We start from the raw sequence: 20,480 nt of genomic DNA on the forward strand, positions 1-20,480 counted from the left end.
ATTACAAAGTAGAACTATCATCTAACATTTTATGTTTGTTTTCTGTATTGTCTTTTATCTTTTTTTGTTCTTTTCCATTACTGTCTTCTTTTACATTAAGTACCACTTAAATTCTTTCATTGTTTATTTACTATGTTTTCCTAAATTCTTAGTGGTTACCCTAAGATACCATCTTAAATTTTGAAAATCTAGTTTAAATTAATACCAACTTAATTTTAACGGTATACAAAAACTTTCCTTCAGTATACCTCTATTTCCAACCCACTCCTTTGTACTATTATGTCATACAAATTATATCCACATACATTATCATCCTGTCAGTGCAATAATATAATTACGCATGTATTTTTAATGAAATAGAAGAATACAATCAAAAAGACCTTATAATGTACATATATATGGCATTATAAATACATTTTTTTGTTCTGATTAAAATGCATAAATCAATATGTATATAATTTTATATATATAAATATGTATATAATTTTATATATATATAGTATTTGTGTGTATATATATATATATATATATAGTTACCTTTACCAATGCTTGTCATTCTCTGTGGTTTTAAGTTATTCTCTAGTGTCCTTTCATTTCAGCCTGATGAAAGTCCTTTAGTATTTCTCAAAGAGGTCTACTAGCAACAAATTCTCTTAAGTTTTTGTTTATCTAGGAATGACTTAATTTTTTCTTCTCTTTAAAGTATGATTTTTCTGGATATAGAAATAGTGATCGACAGTCTTTCTTTTAAAGCATTCTAATATGTCATCCTACTGGCTTCATGTCTCTATGGTTTCTGATGATTAAATCAGCTGTCAACCTTATTGAGGATCCTTTATACATGTTAATTTTTCTCTTACTACTTTCAACATTTTCTTTGCCTCTGTAACTTTTTCAGTTTGATTGTATTGATATCTTTGAATTTATCTTCCGTGGAGTTTGCAGAACTTGAATATGCAAACTAACATTTTTCACCAAGTTTAGGAAATTTTGGCCCTTATTTTGCCTTATTTAGCTCCTTTCTCTCTGTCCTTTCCTCTTGGGACGCCCATTATAGTAAACTTGTTGATGTCATATAGGTCTTTGAGGTTTTGTTTATTTTTCTTTTTTTTCTTTCTGTTCCCCAGACTGGATAATCTTAATTTACCTTTACATTTGTTGATTCTTTTTCCTAATTCACATCTGCTGTTAAGACCATCTAATGATTTTTTTCATTCCAGAAGTTGTGTTTGCAACTTCTGAATTTCTATTTGGTTCATTTTGTATAATTTGTATCTACTTACTGATATTCTTTGGTGAGATATCATTCTCATACCTTCTCATACTTTCCTTTAATCATGTGTAAAGAGACATGATTTCATTTAGTTCTTGAAATATATTTTACAATAACTTAAAATAATTTAAAATCTTTCTCTCATAAGTTCAAAGCTTAAGCTTTCTCATGGAAGTTTCTATTAAATGCTGTATTTCCCGAGTATTGGAAATACTAATCCCGTTTCATTGCATGTCTTATATTTTTGTTGTTGTTGTTGTTGAAGTAACATGTGGCAACTCTGGAAATCAGATTTCCACTTCCTCCTGGATTTGGGTGTTTTTTTTGTTTTTTGTTTTTTTTTTGCTGTTTGTTTAATGAGTTTCCTGGATTAATTCTATTAATCTGTATTCTTTGTCCTTGCAATCACTGAAGCCTCTGCTCAGCTAGTTTAGTAGTAGCTAATGATTTGATAGAAATTTCTTTAAATGCCTGACTGTGAGTGTCCCAGCCTTTGCCAAGGGGCTCTGTCTTTCTATGGGGTTGCAGGAGAATATCTTCAGTGTTCCACCATGTGATTTACAAGCCTTAGCCTTCAGTCCCTGCTTGGATATTGCCTCAAGGTTTGCCAGAGATGAGAGATTAGGTCCTTCTTAGGTCTTTCCTTGGCATGTATAATGTACATACTTGCACATATGCCTGGCTTTCTAAAGTCCCAGGAATATGTTGGAGCTTTTCCTGTGAATATCTCATTTCCTGGTATTTCTTTTTAAAGGGATTTTTGGGGTTTTTTTGTTTTTGTTTTTGTTTTTTCTTTTTAGGGCTACACATGTGGCATATGGAACTTTGGAAGTTCCCAGGCTAGGTAGGGGTTGAATCAGAGCTGCAGCTTCCAGCCTGTGCTACAGCCACAGCAACATGGTATCTGAACCGTGTTTGTGACCTATACTGCAGCTTGCAGCAATGCCAGATCCTTAACCCTCTGAGCATGGCCACATCCTCGTTGCTGCTGGTCAGGTTCTTATCCTTAAAGCAGGAACTCCCTTTTAAGGTGTTGTGGTCAATCTCTTGTTAACTCCGATGGGCAAGGCTGATTGTATACAGCTGCAATATTGCCACTAGTAGTTTTCAATAAATGCCTTGGTGTAAGGCTGTTGGTAAGAGCAAGCTTGGAGTCAGGTCAGATAAAGTCACACAATGGGAATGGAGCTTTTCAGCAAGCATCCTGATAGGTCAGATAGTGACAGTTCCCTGGAGTGGGGCTTTTGGGGAGCACCACACTATTCTGCCTTCTCCAGTTGCTGCTCGGATACTGTTTTTCAGCTATCATGGTTGTGATGCTGTTGGTTTTCAAAACTTCCACTAAGTTTCACAGATAAGGTGGAATTAGGGCAAACTGAAATGCCACAGAGCTAACTGTTCTTAACAAGATTCACCATATTTCTTAAATAAATACTTCTTGAATTGCTGCAGAACTAGTTAGTTTCCAGAGTTCTAGAAAAGTTGATTTTGAAAGTTTTTGCCAGCGTTATATTTCCTTACGGAGGAGTGGATTTTTGGAGATCTTTACTATGCTGTTACAGAAGTGCTCGGTCCTGGAATTTATTTTTGTTGAAAGAGGGAAGTAGAGATGTAATTATTTTTTGCCAGTTATTTCAACCTAGTTAGTGAATACTCCTTTTCTCAAAGATTTGAAATGCCTTTTCTACTATATGCCTACCATACTGGATACTTCTTGAAAGCTAACTCTGTGCCAGCTACTATTCTGATGTATTTATGGGTATGTTTTATGATCTCTTTTCTTTTCCACTGCTCTATTTGATATTTTCCATACCAATACCATACTGTTTTTTGTTGCTATGTTTTGTTTTGTATTTTGACTAGTTGTAGAATTAGAATATGTATGAGAAATATTCCAATCTGTTTATTTTTTTTAAGTACTATTATTGGTCTTGTACATTTTCTTAATATTATTTTGATACCACTTTCATATCCTCTTTGAAAATCATAATGGAATTTTAATTATGATTATAATTTATTAAATTAATTTTGTATTATATTTTGAGCTTTTGTAAACTTTGTAATTTTCTTGTGATTTATTTCTTCATACCTTGTATATAATTCCTATAGCTATATTTTTATTGAGACATTTTTCTCTTCTTTATTAAAGAAGTGCTAAATTCGTATCTAAGAAATACTATGTCCTCTGGATTATAGTGATGAAATGCCTGAATTAAACAAAGCTAAGCCATATTCTTTATTTAATAGGACTTTTGAGAGCTTCTGCATATTACCTCTTGATATCAGAATTATATTTGTTCAAAGCCTGTATTATAGCAGTGCTCTATATTGTGAATATGAAAAATTCCTTAAATGCTGTTATAGAATGTTTTTCCAGTTTGTTTAAAAAATTCCTCACTAAATGGATTAATAATATAGTGAATTCTTATTGTTTCATAATCTGAATAGCCAGAAAGTTAAAATAAACTGAACACATTCATTACCATAATAAATACTAATAAAACAATCCACAAAGTACAGTAAATCTTGAATGTCTCATATAAAGTTGAATTATGATCTTTATGTAATACATAGATATTTTAATTTTTAATGATTTTAAGGTTTAGTAAGGCATGTAACAACACTAATTTGAAATTATTTCTCTTTATCTTTACTTAATGTATGGTAACTCTTATAAATCAATTCATTTTACCTTTTTTAAGATAAAGATCTAGCAGGGCGGTTTATTAATCTACCCTGAAGCAAGTTTTATGAAAGATATTTTGCTGTCTGTTGGTATCAATTTAACGTGATATTGAAATATTAGTCTTACTTTTCTGTATATAAGCTTTATTTGGTTATTAATTTGCTTTAGTGAAGTTAGTGTTAGCCTGCTCTAAACTTCATTCTTTTTTAGACTTAATCTAGTTTTTTTTTGTTTGTTTTTTTCCTTTTAGGGCTGCATTCATGGCATATGGAAGTTCCCAGGCTAGGGGCTAAATCAGAGCTGTGGCTGCCGGCCTATACCACAGCCACAGCAGTGTGCGATCCAAGCTATGTACATCACAGCTTGTACCTCTATGACCTACATCACAGCTCACAGCAATGCTGGATCCCTGAACCACTGAGCGAGGCAAGGGATTGAACCCACGTCCTCATGGATACTGGTCGGGTTCATGATCACTGAGCCACAATGGGAACTCTTGGGTTTTTTTTTTTTTCTTATTCACAAACACATGAAATCAGATGTTTAAGGAAAGTTGACACTGCAGTAGCAAGTAGAAATGCAAATTAAGAAGTAAATAGTTCTTTTTGTTATTGTCATCCATACATATTATGGATAATAAATATACTTACTATGTTACTTTATTTAAATCGTATTTTTCTGTTTATAATAATAGACTTTAAGCTGCATGTTGTGCATTTTAGTATTTCAGTTTTAAAAATAGCTTTCTGTGTTGGAAAGAAGCATCTTACTTTTTGTCCCAGTTCTGTCTTAGCTTCGTTATTTATTAATAAGTAGACATTTAAAACCAATTACCCTTTGTATCAGAGGCAAGGCAAGTGATCATTTTGTACATCCTCTTTTTCTTTAGAAACTGCCCTTGGCGCATTAGCAAGAGTCCTGAGAGAAGACTGGAAGCAAAGTGTTGAGTTAGCTACAAATATAATTTATATCTTTTTTTGCTTTTCCAGGTAAGTATAAAAACTAGAAAATAAAAGTACTAATTTATCTCTGTTTCTTTTTGTCTGTATCATTGGTTTAGATAGTAGATCACTAGTTTTCTCAGTCTTCCTATGCGTCTAGCTATGCTCTGCCTCTGAACACTTCTGTGTCCCATTCTCTGTCTTCTTTATTCTTCTCTCTTTCAGTCAGCACTTACTGATATATGTACACATTTATTAGGATAATATAATGATGTAGAGTTTAAGGGTTATGGGCTCTGAAATATACTCTCTGGATATGAATCCAAGTCCTACTATTTATTAGCTGTGTGATCTTGGTTACGTTACTTAACCTCTCTGTGCTCAGTTTCCTCGTTTGTAGTTGTGGATAGTAATGGTAGTATCCTCTTCAGATAGACCCAGAGAAAGTGCCAGTAAATGTTATTGATTACAGTTGACCCTTGAACAACATGGGTTCGAAATACATGGATCCACTCAAATGTAGGTATTTTTTCACTAAATATATACTACCATACTACATGATTCCCCTATTGAATGTGTAGATGCAGATATGGAGATCCCCCTGTAAGTTATGCATAAATTTTTGACAATGTAGAGGGTTGGCATCCCTAAACCTGTGTTGTTCAAGGGTCACATGTGTGTGTATACACAATGTATTTTGCAAACACATGCCTGTTATGTGTTCACATATATTATTTGTATATATTATGTTTGCAAAAACATACCTGTTATGTATTCATATGTTTTATTTATACATAGCTATTCTTTAGAAAGATACTTACTGAGACATTATTAAAAGTGTCTTAATTGATTTCTAGAGAATTTCATGCCTCTATTCTGAAAATGTGCCAGCATTAGCAAATAACTATTTACTGAATAAATACTGGGATGAATAAATTGTTTGGGAAACATAAAATCTGCTTATTAATACTTCACTAGTTTATTTTCTGGTATCAGTTTTATTCAATAATAGTACGGTTATATTCGTAGTTTTGTTAGTTGGTAGTCTGAAATTTTATTGAGGGTATTTGAATGGTTAAAATGGTGATTAGTTAACAAAAATGTTTTAATTTCTTATAAATAATTTTATTTTGGGTAAGGGTTGTATGTTCAAACATGTAAAGTAATCTTAGAATTTTAAGTCTTCCAAGTATACTGTGGGCATATTCATTTATTGAAATATATATATATCAATTCTATTTTATATTGTTAATCCAGTGTTTATCCCAAACAGATTTCCTGAACCCATAAAATGTATTCCTTTAAATACATACTAAAAAACTCTTCTTTAAAGCTTTTCTCAGTTTCATGGACTTATCACTCACTATAAAATTGGAGCTCTGTGTATGAATATCATTGATCATGAATTAAAAAGACATGAGCTTTGGCAAGAAGAACTGTCTAAGAAGAAGAAAGCTGATATCCTTTTATGGTGGCATTTCACCCCATTGTTGTTGCCTGTTGCTATGAGTTTTGGATGGGGGAGATTTTGCTTTGCTTGTCATTCACATTACTTGGAAAAATGCAAGGATGTGTTGAAAATTAAGATGAAGTTCAAAACTGTCAATGAATATAATTTGATGTATACTTTCATCTTTCTGCAACTTTGATTAGGTGATAAGGTGGCAGGAATAGGTAATATAGTTGTCCTGGATAACTGAATTAGGTGAGTCTCTATGTGGTTTTGCTATTATGTCCCCTAAGATCCTTTAGTTAGCTGAAATCTGGCTCACCACTGTTGCTTTCGTAGTTCTTTCTGTGTGAAAAGGTGACTTTGATTGGAATGGGTATGTCTTTGGTGAAGAACCTAGTTTTAAATTCTGTTTTTCTAATTAAGTACAAAAATACTATTAAAAATACATGGAAAATTGAGAGGCCTGCAGAATGATAGAAGCCTTGAAAGGAAACTTAAAAATAATTTTAACTTGTCTTTCAGTATAAGAATCTTCTCTGCAACTTCCCTTACAAATGGATTATTCAGTCTCTTTAACATGTCACTGCTTATTGATTTAGTTTGTTCTGTGGCATTCTATTTATTATAATTTTTCTTTTTTTGTGTGTAGTGTACTAAAGACCATTTCCCCCAAACTTCTATCCCTTGGTTCTAATCTTGCATACTGAACTGATATAGAATAAGGATATTCTCTTCAACATCACATTTCTTATTGAGAGTTCCTGTTGTGGTGCAGTGGAAACCAATCCGACTAGTATCCATGAGGATGTGGGTTGGATCCCTGGCCTCACTCAGTGAGTTGACAATCCAACATTGCTGTGGGCTGTGGTGTAGGTTGCAGACGTGGCCCAGATCTGCTGTTGTTGTGGCTGTGGTTTAGGCTGGCAGCTGTAGCTCCGATCTACCCCTAGCCTGGGAAGTTCCATGTGCCTCAGGTATGGCCCTAAAAAGCAAAGAAAAAAAAAATCGTATTTTTTGTATTCGGAGATGTTTGTCATATTTCCTCTACTACTTTAATTTTTCTAAATTGAAGTCCCTCACTTATTCCTGTCTGTCTTTATATGATATGTTCTGCAAATAAGAAGGCATACTGATAACTTTCTTTTGAACCCAAAATTATTGATCTCTTTTAAAAAGTAAAAGTATTATTTCTGTTGTTCCCAATATCATGTTTTTTTCCTCCTGTTCATGGAATCCCCAAAGCACTATACAAACACACACACACACACATGCACACACAGCTTTGACTTTTCTTAATTAGGATCTTTATAGGTTTAGGAAGTTTCTGTTTGTGCAGTAAGCTTCTGATATCTAGATTGGTATTGACATAAACCATGTGGACAATTTAGGAATCCTGGAGACTTTAAGTCATTTTTGGAGTCCCAAGTTTCCTGAATATACCTAAAATTCATTTAAACTGGAGGAATCCAGAGAGAATCACTGAGACTTCTAACAATCATTAACTTATACTTAGTGGTTGTTTGGTGACAAGAACTGATATTTTAGGACATGTCACATTCCTATAAATATCAGGCACCATCAAATATAACATACACCATTATTTATGAGCCACTAAGGAAAAAGTTGCTTCCAGTTAAACTGTGACATATCATGGATTATAAGACATATCCAAATTCTGGAGATGTTAATATGTGTGAAGAATGTGTTTTAGAATCAATAGATTAAGATAATTGAAGGAATAGAAAAAAGACCTATCAGGACTTTGGCCATTTCTTCTAAAATACTACTATTTTATTAAGTCTTGTTTCCTTGTGTTGTGGTGAAAGTAGCATTCAACAAAGTGGATGTTTTTGAATGTTTTGGGATCCTGAAGTCATACTGAAGTAACTGGTTATTTCTACAAGTGTTCAGGGATTATTTGGGGCCATAAGCTGTGATTTTTAAATTTTGTTTATCTCTAACTTTGGGATATATCTCTTTGGTATAAGTCTGAAGAGGATGTCAAAAAGCTTTAGATCTAATCCACATCCTTTGAATATTCTGGATATCTGTCTGAAGTGGAATTCAATATTATTATTATTAACTAAGTTGTTCTCCAGGACCGTAACCATTTTGGCCTATGAACTCATTTTTTTAATCTGGTGAAAGAGACTTGGGCACATATATAAAATATTTACATACAGTTTCTAAGGATTCAAGTATTTGGTGAAGACTAAACATGTGTTCATCCAAGGTCTCCAAGCACATTCTCAAAAACCCTTGGTTAAGACGTTCTGTTATAACCCAATCATTATGCAGAGAAGTTAAACAATTGATTAGCAAAACAACTGGGTAACATTGCACATAAATTTTTTTTTTTTTTTTTTTTGCTATTTCTTGGGCCGCTCCCGTGGCATATGGAGGTTCCCAGGCTAGGGGTTGAATCGGAGCTGTAGCCACCGGCCTACGCCAGAGCCACAGCAACGCGGGATCCGAGCCGCGTGGCAACGCCGGATCGTTAACCCACTGAGCAAGGGCAGGGACTGAACCCGCAACCTCATGGTTCCTAGTCGGATTCGTTAACCACTGCGCCATGACGGGAACTTCATGCACATAAAATTTAATGGTACTGTTCTTTATAGTATTTTTCAGTAGATTTTCTTTACTTCAATGAATATGGATGATCCTTAACTTGTTTACTTGATGAAGATCCAGAAAACCAAATCTTGAGAAAAGATTATGAAAAAACCTTTAAAAAATACCAGGGGCTTGTGGTAAAACAGGAACAGCTCTTACGAGGTATGAATTCCTAAGCAATGAGAAAAGCAACAAAGTACTTACTTTACATTTAATTTGTTAGATGAATAAAGCTAATACCAGAATACTTGAAAGTTCTATTGATTTTAATGTGCTATAAAACCTTCTGTCTTTAGCATTGGTAATAATGTTTTAAATTACTCTCTACTATCCTTCTACTAAATGTCCCCATTCAGATCTTAAATGTATAAATTACATCCTTGAAATTTTTTTCTCAGAAAGAATTTTTTAATCCAATGTGTGACCTTTTTAATAATACGAATCTTGTCTCTTAAGCCCTACTATACTTATATAGTGACAGTTTTGTTGCTTTTCTAGAATATTTTCAAAATATTTATCTTTAATGAAAAATAGCCTCCTCTTTCAGGGTTGGTTGAGAGATTTAACATATCAATAATATGGTTTCTCAGTCATTGATACAATTTTGAAAATAATTTCTATACTCTTAAATTGGTTGAGGTTAGTTTTGTGCCTCAGTATGTGGTCAATCCTAGAGAATGTTCCATGTGCACTTGGAAAGACTGCATATTCTGGATTTTTTTGCATGTGGTGTCCTGAAAATATCATTTAAATCTAACTGTTCTATTGTCATTTAGAATATCTGTTGCCTTATTCATTTTCTGTCTATAATATCTGTCCAGTGATATGAGTGGGGTGTTAAAAGTCTCCTACTATTATTTGTATTCCCATCAATTTCTCCTTTTATGTCTGTTAATATTTATTGTGTATATTTGGCTGCTCCTGTATTAGTGGCATATATATTGATGAGTATAACATCCCCTTCTTGAATTGATCCTTTTATCATTAAATAGTGTCCTTTGTCTTTTTTATGGCCTTTGTTTTAAAGTCTATTTTGTCTGATATGAGTATTGTGACTCCCACTTTGTTGTCATTTCCATTTGCATGGAAATATCTTTGTCATCACCTCACTTTCAATTTATATGTGTCCATTACCCTAAGGTGGGCCTCTTGTAGACAGTATATTGTAGGCTCTTGTTTTTGTTATTCAGTCTGCCATTCTATGTCTTTTGATTGGCACATTCAATCTGTTGACATTTAAGGTAATTATTAATGAATATGTGTTTATTGCCATTTTAAACCTTATTTTCCAGTTGAGTCTATGTTTCTCCTTTGTTCATTTCTTTTTCTTTTTATGGTTTGATGATTTCCTTTAATTTTCTGCTTGTGTCCTCTTTTTGTTTTTTTGTAAATGTATTATTTGTTTTTAATTTGAGGTTGCCCTGTTTTTCAAATGTGTTAACCCCTTCCTATATCTGCTTACCTTAGACTGATAGTCATATAGGCTCAAGCACATTTTTGTTTTTTAGGGCTGCACCTGTGGCATATGGATGTTCCCAGGCTAGAGGTCACATCAGAGCTGCAGCTGCCATCCTATGCTACAGCCACAGCAATGCTGGATCCAAGCTGCATCTGCAACCCATACCACAGTTCCTGACAACACTGGATCCTTAGCCCACTGAGCGGAACCAGGGATCATACCTATGTCCTCATGGATACTAGTCGGGTTCATTTCCACTGAGCCACAATGGGAACTCACTCAAACACATTATTTTAAAAAGTCTAGATTTTCTTACTCTTCTTACCCACATTTTATGATTTTGATCTCCTGTTTTACATCTTTATGGGTTTTTTTATGTTTTATCCTTTTGCTGTTCCTTGTGTTTATTATTTCTTTCACAAATAGGGTTTTGTTTTTGTTTTTTTGGTTTTTTTTTCATTTTTGATCTGTATACTGGCTTAATTTAACTGACTACTTTCCAATTGTGATTTTCTCCATCCTATGTCTTCTTCCTTCATCCTATTTAGTGGAGACCTTCAATATTTTGTTTAGGATAGGCTTGGTATTACTGTATACTTTCAGTTTTTGTTTGAGAAGTTCTTTATTTCTCCTAGCTTAAATGATAATCTTGCTGGGTAGAGTATTCTAGGTTACAGATTTTTCCCTTTTAGGGCTTTGAATACATATTGCCACTCTGTTCTGGCCAGTAACGTTTCTATAGAGAAAACAACTGATAGCCTTATGGGGATTCCCTTGTATTTAACTCTTTGTTTTTTTCTTGCTGCCTTGGGAATCTTCTCCTTATCTTTAACTTTGCCATTCTTATTATGATATGTCTTGGAGTAGGTCTCTTTGGGTTCAACTTGTTTGGGACCCATTGTGCTTCCTGTATCTGGATATCTGTTTTCTTCTTTAGATTTGGGAAGTTTTCAGCCATAATTTCTTCAAATATACTTTTGATCCCCTTTTCTTTTTCTTCTCCTTCTGGAATCCATATTATGCATACATTGGCATGCTTTATATTATCCCATAGATCTCTTATATTGCCTTCATTTTTTTTTTCTTTGATTTTCCCTCTGCTGTCCTGACTGGATGATTTCCATTATTCTGTCTGCCACATAACTTATTTGTTCCTCTGCTCTATTTATTCTTATGTTCATTGTCTTTAATTCAGCTTTCATCTCTGCAAATGAATTTTCTAATCTTTCTTGGCTCTTTCTTACAGTTTCTAGTTCCTTTTTAAGGTAATCTGCTGTTACTGTTGTTATCCATTTTTAATTCCTGTGGAATTTTTATTACCTCCTTTTTGAATTCAGTGTCAGACTGCAGAGGTCTGTTTCGATGTTTGCTCCTTCAGTGGAATTCTCCTGTTCTTTTAAATGGGAATGGTTCCTGTGCTTCTTCATTTTGCTTATGTTTTTCTTACTCTGTGAGTTTAGGGAAAGCAATTATCTATTGTAGTCTTAGAGGTCTGTTTATGTGTGGGATCATCCCTGGGTAGCTTGTGAGGGCTTACTATTTTTTTTTTTTTTTTTTGCATAAGGGCTGATTTTGGTTTGGATGCTTGCTCCCTCTTTCCTCAGTGTGTGCAGGCCATTATCCTCTTGATAGGGGGTATGCAGGTATACAGCTTGCATGTGCTTCCATGGAGGTGGGGGCAGTGGGCAAAGCCTGCAGGCAGCACCTGTTTGCTGGGCCCTTGGCAGTGGTGGGGACACACCAAAAGAGGGGGTGGGAAGGCTGTTACTGGTTGCATGGCCCTCAGCAGTGGCAGTGACCCTAAGGAAGGTGGGTGCAGCACCAAGAGCACTTCACAAGGCAGTGGCATGGCATGTACAATTCCAGAGAGGTAAGGGCAACAGGCAACACTCAGTTGCAGGGCTCTCCACAGTGGTGACCCCTGAGGTGACTGGGACCACAGGCGTTACCAGTTCACAGTGGTGGCTGATCGTGAACTCCTTAGGAGTCTGAGGTAACTGCAGTAGTTTGCACCTGCCCCCTGTAGTCCACACAAGAGGCTCCCTGCTGCCTGAAAGCCCATACATGTTGAGAGAAAGAAGTTCCTCTCAAGGTCCTGATCCCCTCCTTTTTCACTCCCAAACAATAGTACCTTGCTTCTCTGATGACCCCAGACCTCCTCTTGCACTCTCTCAGTTTTGGTGCACTTCTTCCTATTCCTTTCAGGTCGTTTCCACACAGCCAACCCTTGTACTGTCCCTGGAACTGAACTCCAAATCCTGAATGTAAGTGTCCAGACCCCACCCAAGTGTCTCAGGCTTTGATGTGCTGGTTGATGGTACCTATCATCTGTGTGGCTCGCTCTCTCTGCTTTGCCCTCCTCCTCAGTCTGGCTACTGTGCTTTTCTCCAAAGCTTTGAGTTTCTCCTCAGTCCAGGCTGATCTTATCAATTAGGTGGCCTCCCAGGGTGTGGATTCCTTTCCTCTTTCACAGTTCCCTCTCAGGAGTACTGGTCCTATCTTGATTCAGTTTTTCTCTTCTCTCTCACACTTTTTTTTTTCTCCTTTTGTTCTGCCCAGTTATGTTCATGGTTTCTTGCCCTTTTTGGAAGTCTAAGGTCTTCTGCCAGCATTTAATAGATGTTTGGTGTGAAATTTTCTACATGGGTTTTGTTTGTTTGTTTTGTATGCATTGGTAGGAGAAGGTGAGTGCCGCATACTACACCATCTTGATTCTCTCCAATATGGGGCTTTTAAGGTTGCAATCAATTTCTGCTTTGCAGTTGACTATTGATTCCCCCACCCCAGCTTTACTGAGATATAATTGACATGTAACATTGTATAAGTTTAAGGGATATAGTATAATGGTTTACTACCAGTATATATTGCAAAATGTTTATCAAAATGAGATTAGGTAACGCATTCTTTACCTCACGCAAATACTGTTTTGTTTGTATTGTTGTTATGGTAAGAAAATTTAAGATCTACTGTCACAGCACCATTCAAGTATATAATATTTTATATACCATGCCTTACATTAGATCTCCTGAATTTACTCATCTTATAACAGAAAGTTTATACTCTTTCATACCATCCCCCATTTCCCCCACCACCATGCTTCTGGTAACCTTCAGTCTACTCCTTGATTCTGTGCATTCAGCATTTTGAGATTCCACATATAAGTATATGTGAGAATATCTATAGTATTCGTCTTTGACTTATTTCACTTAGCATAATCCTCTCAAGATCTATCTGTGGCAAATGTCAGAATATCCTTTATTATAAACAAATAGTATTCTATTCTCTCTTTCTTTCTCTCACATATTTCACATCTTTATCCATTCATGCATCAGTAGACACTTAGGGTATTTGTATGGCTTAACTTTTGTGAATAACGCTGGAGTGAACATGGGAATCTAGATACCTCTTTGACATCATGATTTTCTTTCCTTTTAGATATAGACCTAGAAGTAGGATTGCTGGATCATATGGTTGTTCTATTTTTAACTTTTTGAGGAACCACCATACTGTTTTCCAGAGTGAATGTACCAATTTACATTTCTGACAACAGAACACCAGGGTTCCTTTTTCTCTACATTTTGCCAGCATTTATTTCTTGTCTTTTTGATAATAGCCATTCTGACAGGTGTGAGGTGGTATCTCAGTGTAGTATTGATTTACATTTTCCTGGTAATTGGTGATGTTGAGTACCTTTTCATCTGCCTATTGGCCATTTGTATGTGTTCTTTGGGAAAAATATCTATTCAGGTCTTTTGTCCATAAAAATCAGATTGATTTTGAGTTGTATGAGTTCCTTTTATATTTGAAGGTGTTTTGTTTTGTTTTGCTTTGTGGTTTTTTTTTTTTTTTTTTTGGTCTTTTTAGGGCTGCATCCATGGCATATGTAGGTTCCCAGGCTGGGGATCGAATCACAGCTGTAACCACTGGCCTACGCCACAGCCACAACAACACCAGATCTGAGCCCCATCTGCAACCTACACCACAGCTCACTGCAACGTCAAATTCCTAACCCACTGAGCAAGGCCAGGGACTGAACCTGCATCTTCATGGATGCTAGTCAGATTTGTTTCCACTGGGCCATGATGCAAACTCCATATTTGAAGTATTAAACCCTTATCAGTCATATGATTTGCAAATGTTTTCCACCATTTATAGAATGCCTTTTCATTTTGTTGATTGTTTCTTTTGCTGTGCAGAAGATTTTAATTTGACTTCATCCCAGCTGATGTTTGTTTCTGTTGTGTGTTTTCTGGTATCATATCTAAAAAGTCATTGCCAAGACTAAGGTTAAGATTTTTTTTTCTGTATTTTTTTCCAGGTTTTTATGGTTTCAGGTTATACATTTAAGTCCTTAATCCATTTGAGTTCATCTTTGTTAGTGGTGTCAAATAGGGGTCCAATTTCATTCTTATGTATGTAAACATTCAGTTTTATCAACGCCATTTATGTGGTTTCCTCTATTGAGTATTCTTGGCTTCACTGTCAAGTATTAGTTGACCATATATGTGTGGGTTTATTTTGAGCTCTCACTTCTGCTTCTTTGATCTATATGTCTGCTTTTATGCCAGTACCACACTATATATTTTGATTACTATAGCTTTGTAATATATTAAAATCAGTAAGTATGATTGATTCCTCCAGCTTTATACTTTCTCAAGGTTGATTTTGCTATTTGGAGTCTCTTGTGGTTCCATTCTAATTTAAAAAATTTTTTTCTATATCTGTGAAAATGTCATTTCAGTTTTTATAGAGGAGGCATTGAATCTCTATATGTTTTGGGGTAGTATGGACATTGAAACACTATTAACTCTTGTGGTCCATGAATACAGCATATCTTTCCATTTTTTGTATCCTCTTCAGTTTTATCAACTTCTTAGAATTTTCAATACATAAATATTTCTCTCCTTTGGCTAAATTTAATTCCTTTTTTAAATTTTATTATTATTATTATTATTATTTTGCTTTTTAGGGCCCCACCTGTGGCACATGGAAGTTTGCGGTCTAGGGGTCAAATCAGAGCTATAGCTGCCAGCTTATGCTATAGCCACAGCAGTGCAGGATCTGAGCCACTTCTGTGACCTATACCAAAGCTCGCAGCAATGCTGGATCCCTGACCCACTGAGCCTGGCCAGGAATTAAACCTGCATCCTCATGGATACTAGTCGGATTCACTTCTGCTGCACCACAATGGGAATTCCCTAATTCCTAATTTTTTTTGATGCTGTTGTAAATGAGATCATTTTCCTTATTTCTTCATCAGATAGTTGTCAGTGTATAGAAGTGCAATGATTTTTGTGTATTGATTTTTTTTTATCTTGAGATGTTACTGAATTCATTAATTAGTTCCAACAGTTTTTTGGTGGAGTATTAAGAATTTTATGTATATAAGATCATATCTTCAGCAAACAGACAATCTTACATCTTCCTTTCCAATTAGTATTCCTTTTATTTATTTTTCTTGCCTAAATGTTCTGGCTATTTTTTTTCAGTATTTTTGAACAAAAGTGGCAGGAGTAGGCATCCTTGCCTTATTGATTTTAGAGTAAAAGCTTTCAGTTTTTCAATGTGTAGATGTTGGCAGTAGGATTTTCATATATGGCCTTTTATTATGTTAAGATAATTGGCTTCTATTCCTATTTTATTGAGTTTTATCATGAAAGGATGTTGAATTTTCTCCAGTGCTTTTTCTGTTTCTATTGAGATAATCATATGATTTTTACCTTTCATGTTATTAATATGATGTATCACACTTACTGATTTGAGTATGATATTATCCTTGTATCTCATAGACAAATACCACTTGATCATAGTGTATGATTCTTTTAATTTGGTGGTACATTCAGTTTGCTGCTATTTTTGTTGAGTATTTTTGCTTTTCTGTTAATCAGAGATAATGGTCTCTAGTTTTCCTTTTTTCAATGTCTTTACCTAGTTTCATTGTAATGCTGGCCTTGCAAAATAAATTTGGGAGTGTTCCTTCTTCAATTTGTGGAAAAGCTTGAGAAGGATTGGCACTAATTCTTCTTTTTAAACGTTTTGTAAGATTACCCTGTGAAGCCATCTGGTCCTGGACTTTTCTTTGTTGAAGGGTTTTGATTACTGATCAGTCTTCTTACTTATTATTGGTCTGCTCAGATTTTCTCCTCTTTGATGATTCAGTCTTGGCAGGTAGTATGTTTCTCAAAATGTATCCATTTTTTCTAGGTTATCCAAATTGGTTGGCAAATAATTGTTCATATTATTCTCTTAAGAACCCCAGTGTTTCTGTCTGCTTTTATATACAGTTTGATTTATTTGAGTACTCTTTCTTTTTTTCTTGGTAATTCTACCTGAAACTTTGTCAATTTTGTTTATTTTTGAAAAAAAATTCTTAGTTTCATTGGTCTTTCCTTTTTTTCCGTTCTCAATTTCATTATTTCTATGCAGATCTTTTTTTATTTCTTTCCTTCTACAACTTTGGGCTTCATTTGTTCTTTTTTTAGTTACTTGGGATATAAACACCTAAGTAACAACCTAATGTTTATTTGAGATCTGTTTTTCTTTTTTAATGATTTTTATTTTTTCCATTATACTTAGTTTAGTGTTTTATTCAAGAATAATTGACTTAAATATTACATTAGTTTCAGATGTATACCATGTTTCATATTTTTCTACCTTATAAAGTGATCTGTCTAGTTAACATATATCACTGTACAAAGATATTACAGTGTTATATTTCTGTTCCTATATGTTACATTCCTATGAATTATTTTATAATTGGAAGTTTGTACCTCTTAATCTCCTTCATCTATTTCACTCACCCACCCATCCCCCTCTTCTTTGACAACTACCACTTTGTTCTTTGTATTATATTCTATTTTGTTAGGTCTGTTCATTTGTTTTGTTCTTTAGATTCCACCTGTAAGAGAAATTATACACTATCTTTTTCAGTCTGACTTATTTCACTTAGCAAAATAACCCTCTAGGTCCATACATGTCCCAGTTGATATAATTTCAATTTCTTCATGCCTAAGTAATATTTCATTGTATATTATGTCTATATATATCTGTATGTACACCACATTTCTTTATTCATTCATCTCTCAGTGGACACTAAGGCTGCATCTATAACTTGGCTATTGTAAATAATACTGCAGTGAACATAGTGGTGCACCTATCTTTTCAAATTAGTTTTCTTTGGGAAAAATACCCCAAAGTGGAGTTACTAGATTGTATGAGAGTTTTATTTTTAAATTTTTGAGGAACCTCAATACTGTTTTCTATAGTCGCTATATTTACATTCTCACTACCAGTGCACACGGGTGGCTTTTTTTTCCTACTCTTTGCCAACACTTGTTATCTGTTGTTCTTTTGATAATAGCCATTTGACAAGCGCAAAGTGGTATATCCTTGTGGTTTTGATTTATACTTGCCTGGCGATTAGTGATGTTAAGTATTTTTGATGTATATGTTGGCCATCTATACATCTTCCTTGGAAATTTTTCTGTTCAGATCCTCTGCCCACTTTTGAGTTGTTTGATTTTTCAGTGTTGAGTTGTGTGAGTTCTTTATATATTTTTGTTGTTAACGCCTTATATCAGATATATCATATGCAGATATCTTCTCACATTCACTAGGCTGCCTTTTTATTTTCTTGATAGTTTCCTTCACTGTGCAAAAAATTTTTAGTTTGATATAGTCCAATTTGTTTACTTGTACTTTTGTCTCCCTTGCTTGAGGAGACATATCAAAAAATTATTGCCAAGGCCGATGTCAGAGTATACTGCCTATGTTTTTTTCAAGGAGCTTTATGATTTCAGGTCTTATATTTAAGGCTTCAATTCATTTTGAGTTTATGTATGTATATGGTGTAAAAAAAAGTAGTCCAGGTTGATTCTTGTGCATATAGCTGTCTAGTTTTCACATCACCATTTACTAAAGAGGCTCTCTTTTAGCCACTGTATATTCTTACCTCCATTGTCATAGATTAATTGATGATCTAAGAGTGAGTTTATCCCTGGATCCTCTATTCTGTTCCATTAAAATATATGTCTGTTTTTATGCTGTACCATAGTTTTGATTATAGTAGCTTTCTTAGTATGATTTGAAATCAGAGTGTGATACCTCCATTATTTTTGTTCATCGTCAAGGTTAGTTCTTGAGGGTCTTTTTTGTTTCCATGTGCATATATATTTTAACTCGATGTATTTTCTTGATGAAGTGATCACTGTATTGTATCATTATGTAACGTCCTTTGTAGGTACAATCTTTTAAAGTCTGTTTATCTGATGTAAGTATTGCTACCACATTTTTCTTTTTGTTTCCATTTACATAGAATATCTTTTTCCGTCTTCTCATTTTCAGTTGGTTTGTATCTTTAGATCTGAAATGATTCTCTTATAGGCAGCATATATCTGGGTTTTGTTTTTATATCCACTTCATGTCTTTTGACTGGAGCTTTTAACCTGTTTTCAGTTATTGAGAGGTATGTAATTTTGGTCGTTTTGTTAATTGTTTGCTGGTCATTTTTGCAGTCCTTTTATGTTCCTTTTTTTTTCCTTTTGCTCTCTTCTTGTGATTTGATGACTATCTTTATTTAGTGTTATGTTTGGAGTCCTTTCTCTTTTTTGTGTGTTTATCTATTACAGATTTTTGATGAGTGGTTACCATGAAGTTAATATATTTTATATATATATAATATATATATATATGTTTGTTATAAAACCTATGATACATTATTATTTTTTGTATGACTGTCACTTTTAGTTCAAAAATATTTAAATATTAAGAAAATACTCATATATACTTACATAGATAATTACTGTTGGCATTGATTCTACTATTTTTGTGTAGATGCATGTTTCTGTCTGTCACAGGATAGATTTACTAATGATGAATTATTTCATTTTATATCTGAGAAATTCTTTAGGTTTTTTTCGTTTTTGAAATTTTTTTGCTCGTTTATGAATCCAGAGTGACAGATTTTTTTCTACTTGCTAAACATGTTGTTCCATTTGACATGCTTGCATTGTTTCTGATGAGAAGTCTGACATCCGTATCTTTTTTTAATCTCTTTATGTGGTTTGTTCCCTCTGGCTGCTTTAATATGGTCACTTTATAATTTATTTTGACCAATTCAATTACATTATGCCTTCATGTAGCTTTTTTCATGTTTCTTGCTCTTGGATTTCACTGACCTTATTGGGGTTGTGGATTTATATTTTTTATTAAATTTGGAAAATTATCAATTATCATTTCTTCAGAGATTCCAATAAAATGTGTATTAGGCCACTTGAAGTTGTTCCATAGTTCACTGATGATTACTCTTTACGTTTTTCTTCTTTTTTTAATTTTTTTATTGTCTTTTACAATTTTTAAAAAAATTTATTACCCAATTATTTTATTACATTTATACTTGTACAGTGATCATCACAATCCAGATTTATACTATTTCCATCCCACACCCCCAGTGTATCCCCTACCCTTCAAACTGTCTCCTTTGGAAACCATAAGTTTTTCAAAGTCTATGAGTTACTATCTGTTTGCAGAGAAGTTCATTGTGTCCTTTTTTCAGATTCAACATGTAAGTGATAGCATTTGGTGTTGGTGTCTCATTGACTGATAATGATAATTTCACTTAGCATGATAATTTCTAGGTCCATTCGTGTTGCTAAAAATGCCATTATTTTGTTCCTTTTAATAGCTGAGTAGTATTCCATTGCGTATATGTACCACATCTTCTTGATCCATTCCTCTGTTGATGGACATTTAGGTTGTTTCCATGTCTTGGCTATTGCAAATAGTGCTGGAATGAACATTGAGTACATGTGTTTTTTCGAGTCATGGTTTTCTCTGGATAGATGCCCAGGAGTGGGATTGCTAGATCAAATGGTAGTTCTATTTTTGGTTTTCTGAGGAATCTCCGTACTGTTTTCCACAGTGGTTGCACCAATTTACAATCCCACCAACAGTGTAATAGAGTTCTTTTTTCTCCACATCCTCTCCAGCACTTATTGTTTGTAGACTTTTTGATGATGGCCATTCTGGCTGGTGTAAGGTGGTACTTCATCGTG

General features: G+C 34.2%; 1 protein-coding gene across 2 annotated transcripts in view; it reads left to right on the forward strand.

The window, feature by feature from the left end:
- The window catches only part of KIFAP3 (kinesin associated protein 3), a 171,789-nt gene that overhangs the window by 36,158 nt on the left and 115,151 nt on the right, over positions 1-20,480 (forward strand). For both annotated transcript variants that reach the window (XM_047783966.1, XM_047783965.1), the window contains exons 6-8: positions 4,849-4,948; positions 6,234-6,358; positions 9,033-9,131. In XM_047783966.1, coding sequence (XP_047639922.1) covers positions 4,849-4,948; positions 6,234-6,358; positions 9,033-9,131 — 324 coding nt within the window. The remainder of the gene's footprint in view (positions 1-4,848; positions 4,949-6,233; positions 6,359-9,032; positions 9,132-20,480) is intronic.

The sequence above is a fragment of the Phacochoerus africanus genome, chromosome 6, assembly GCF_016906955.1.
Source record: "Phacochoerus africanus isolate WHEZ1 chromosome 6, ROS_Pafr_v1, whole genome shotgun sequence".
NCBI classification, from domain to species: Eukaryota; Metazoa; Chordata; class Mammalia; order Artiodactyla; family Suidae; genus Phacochoerus; species Phacochoerus africanus.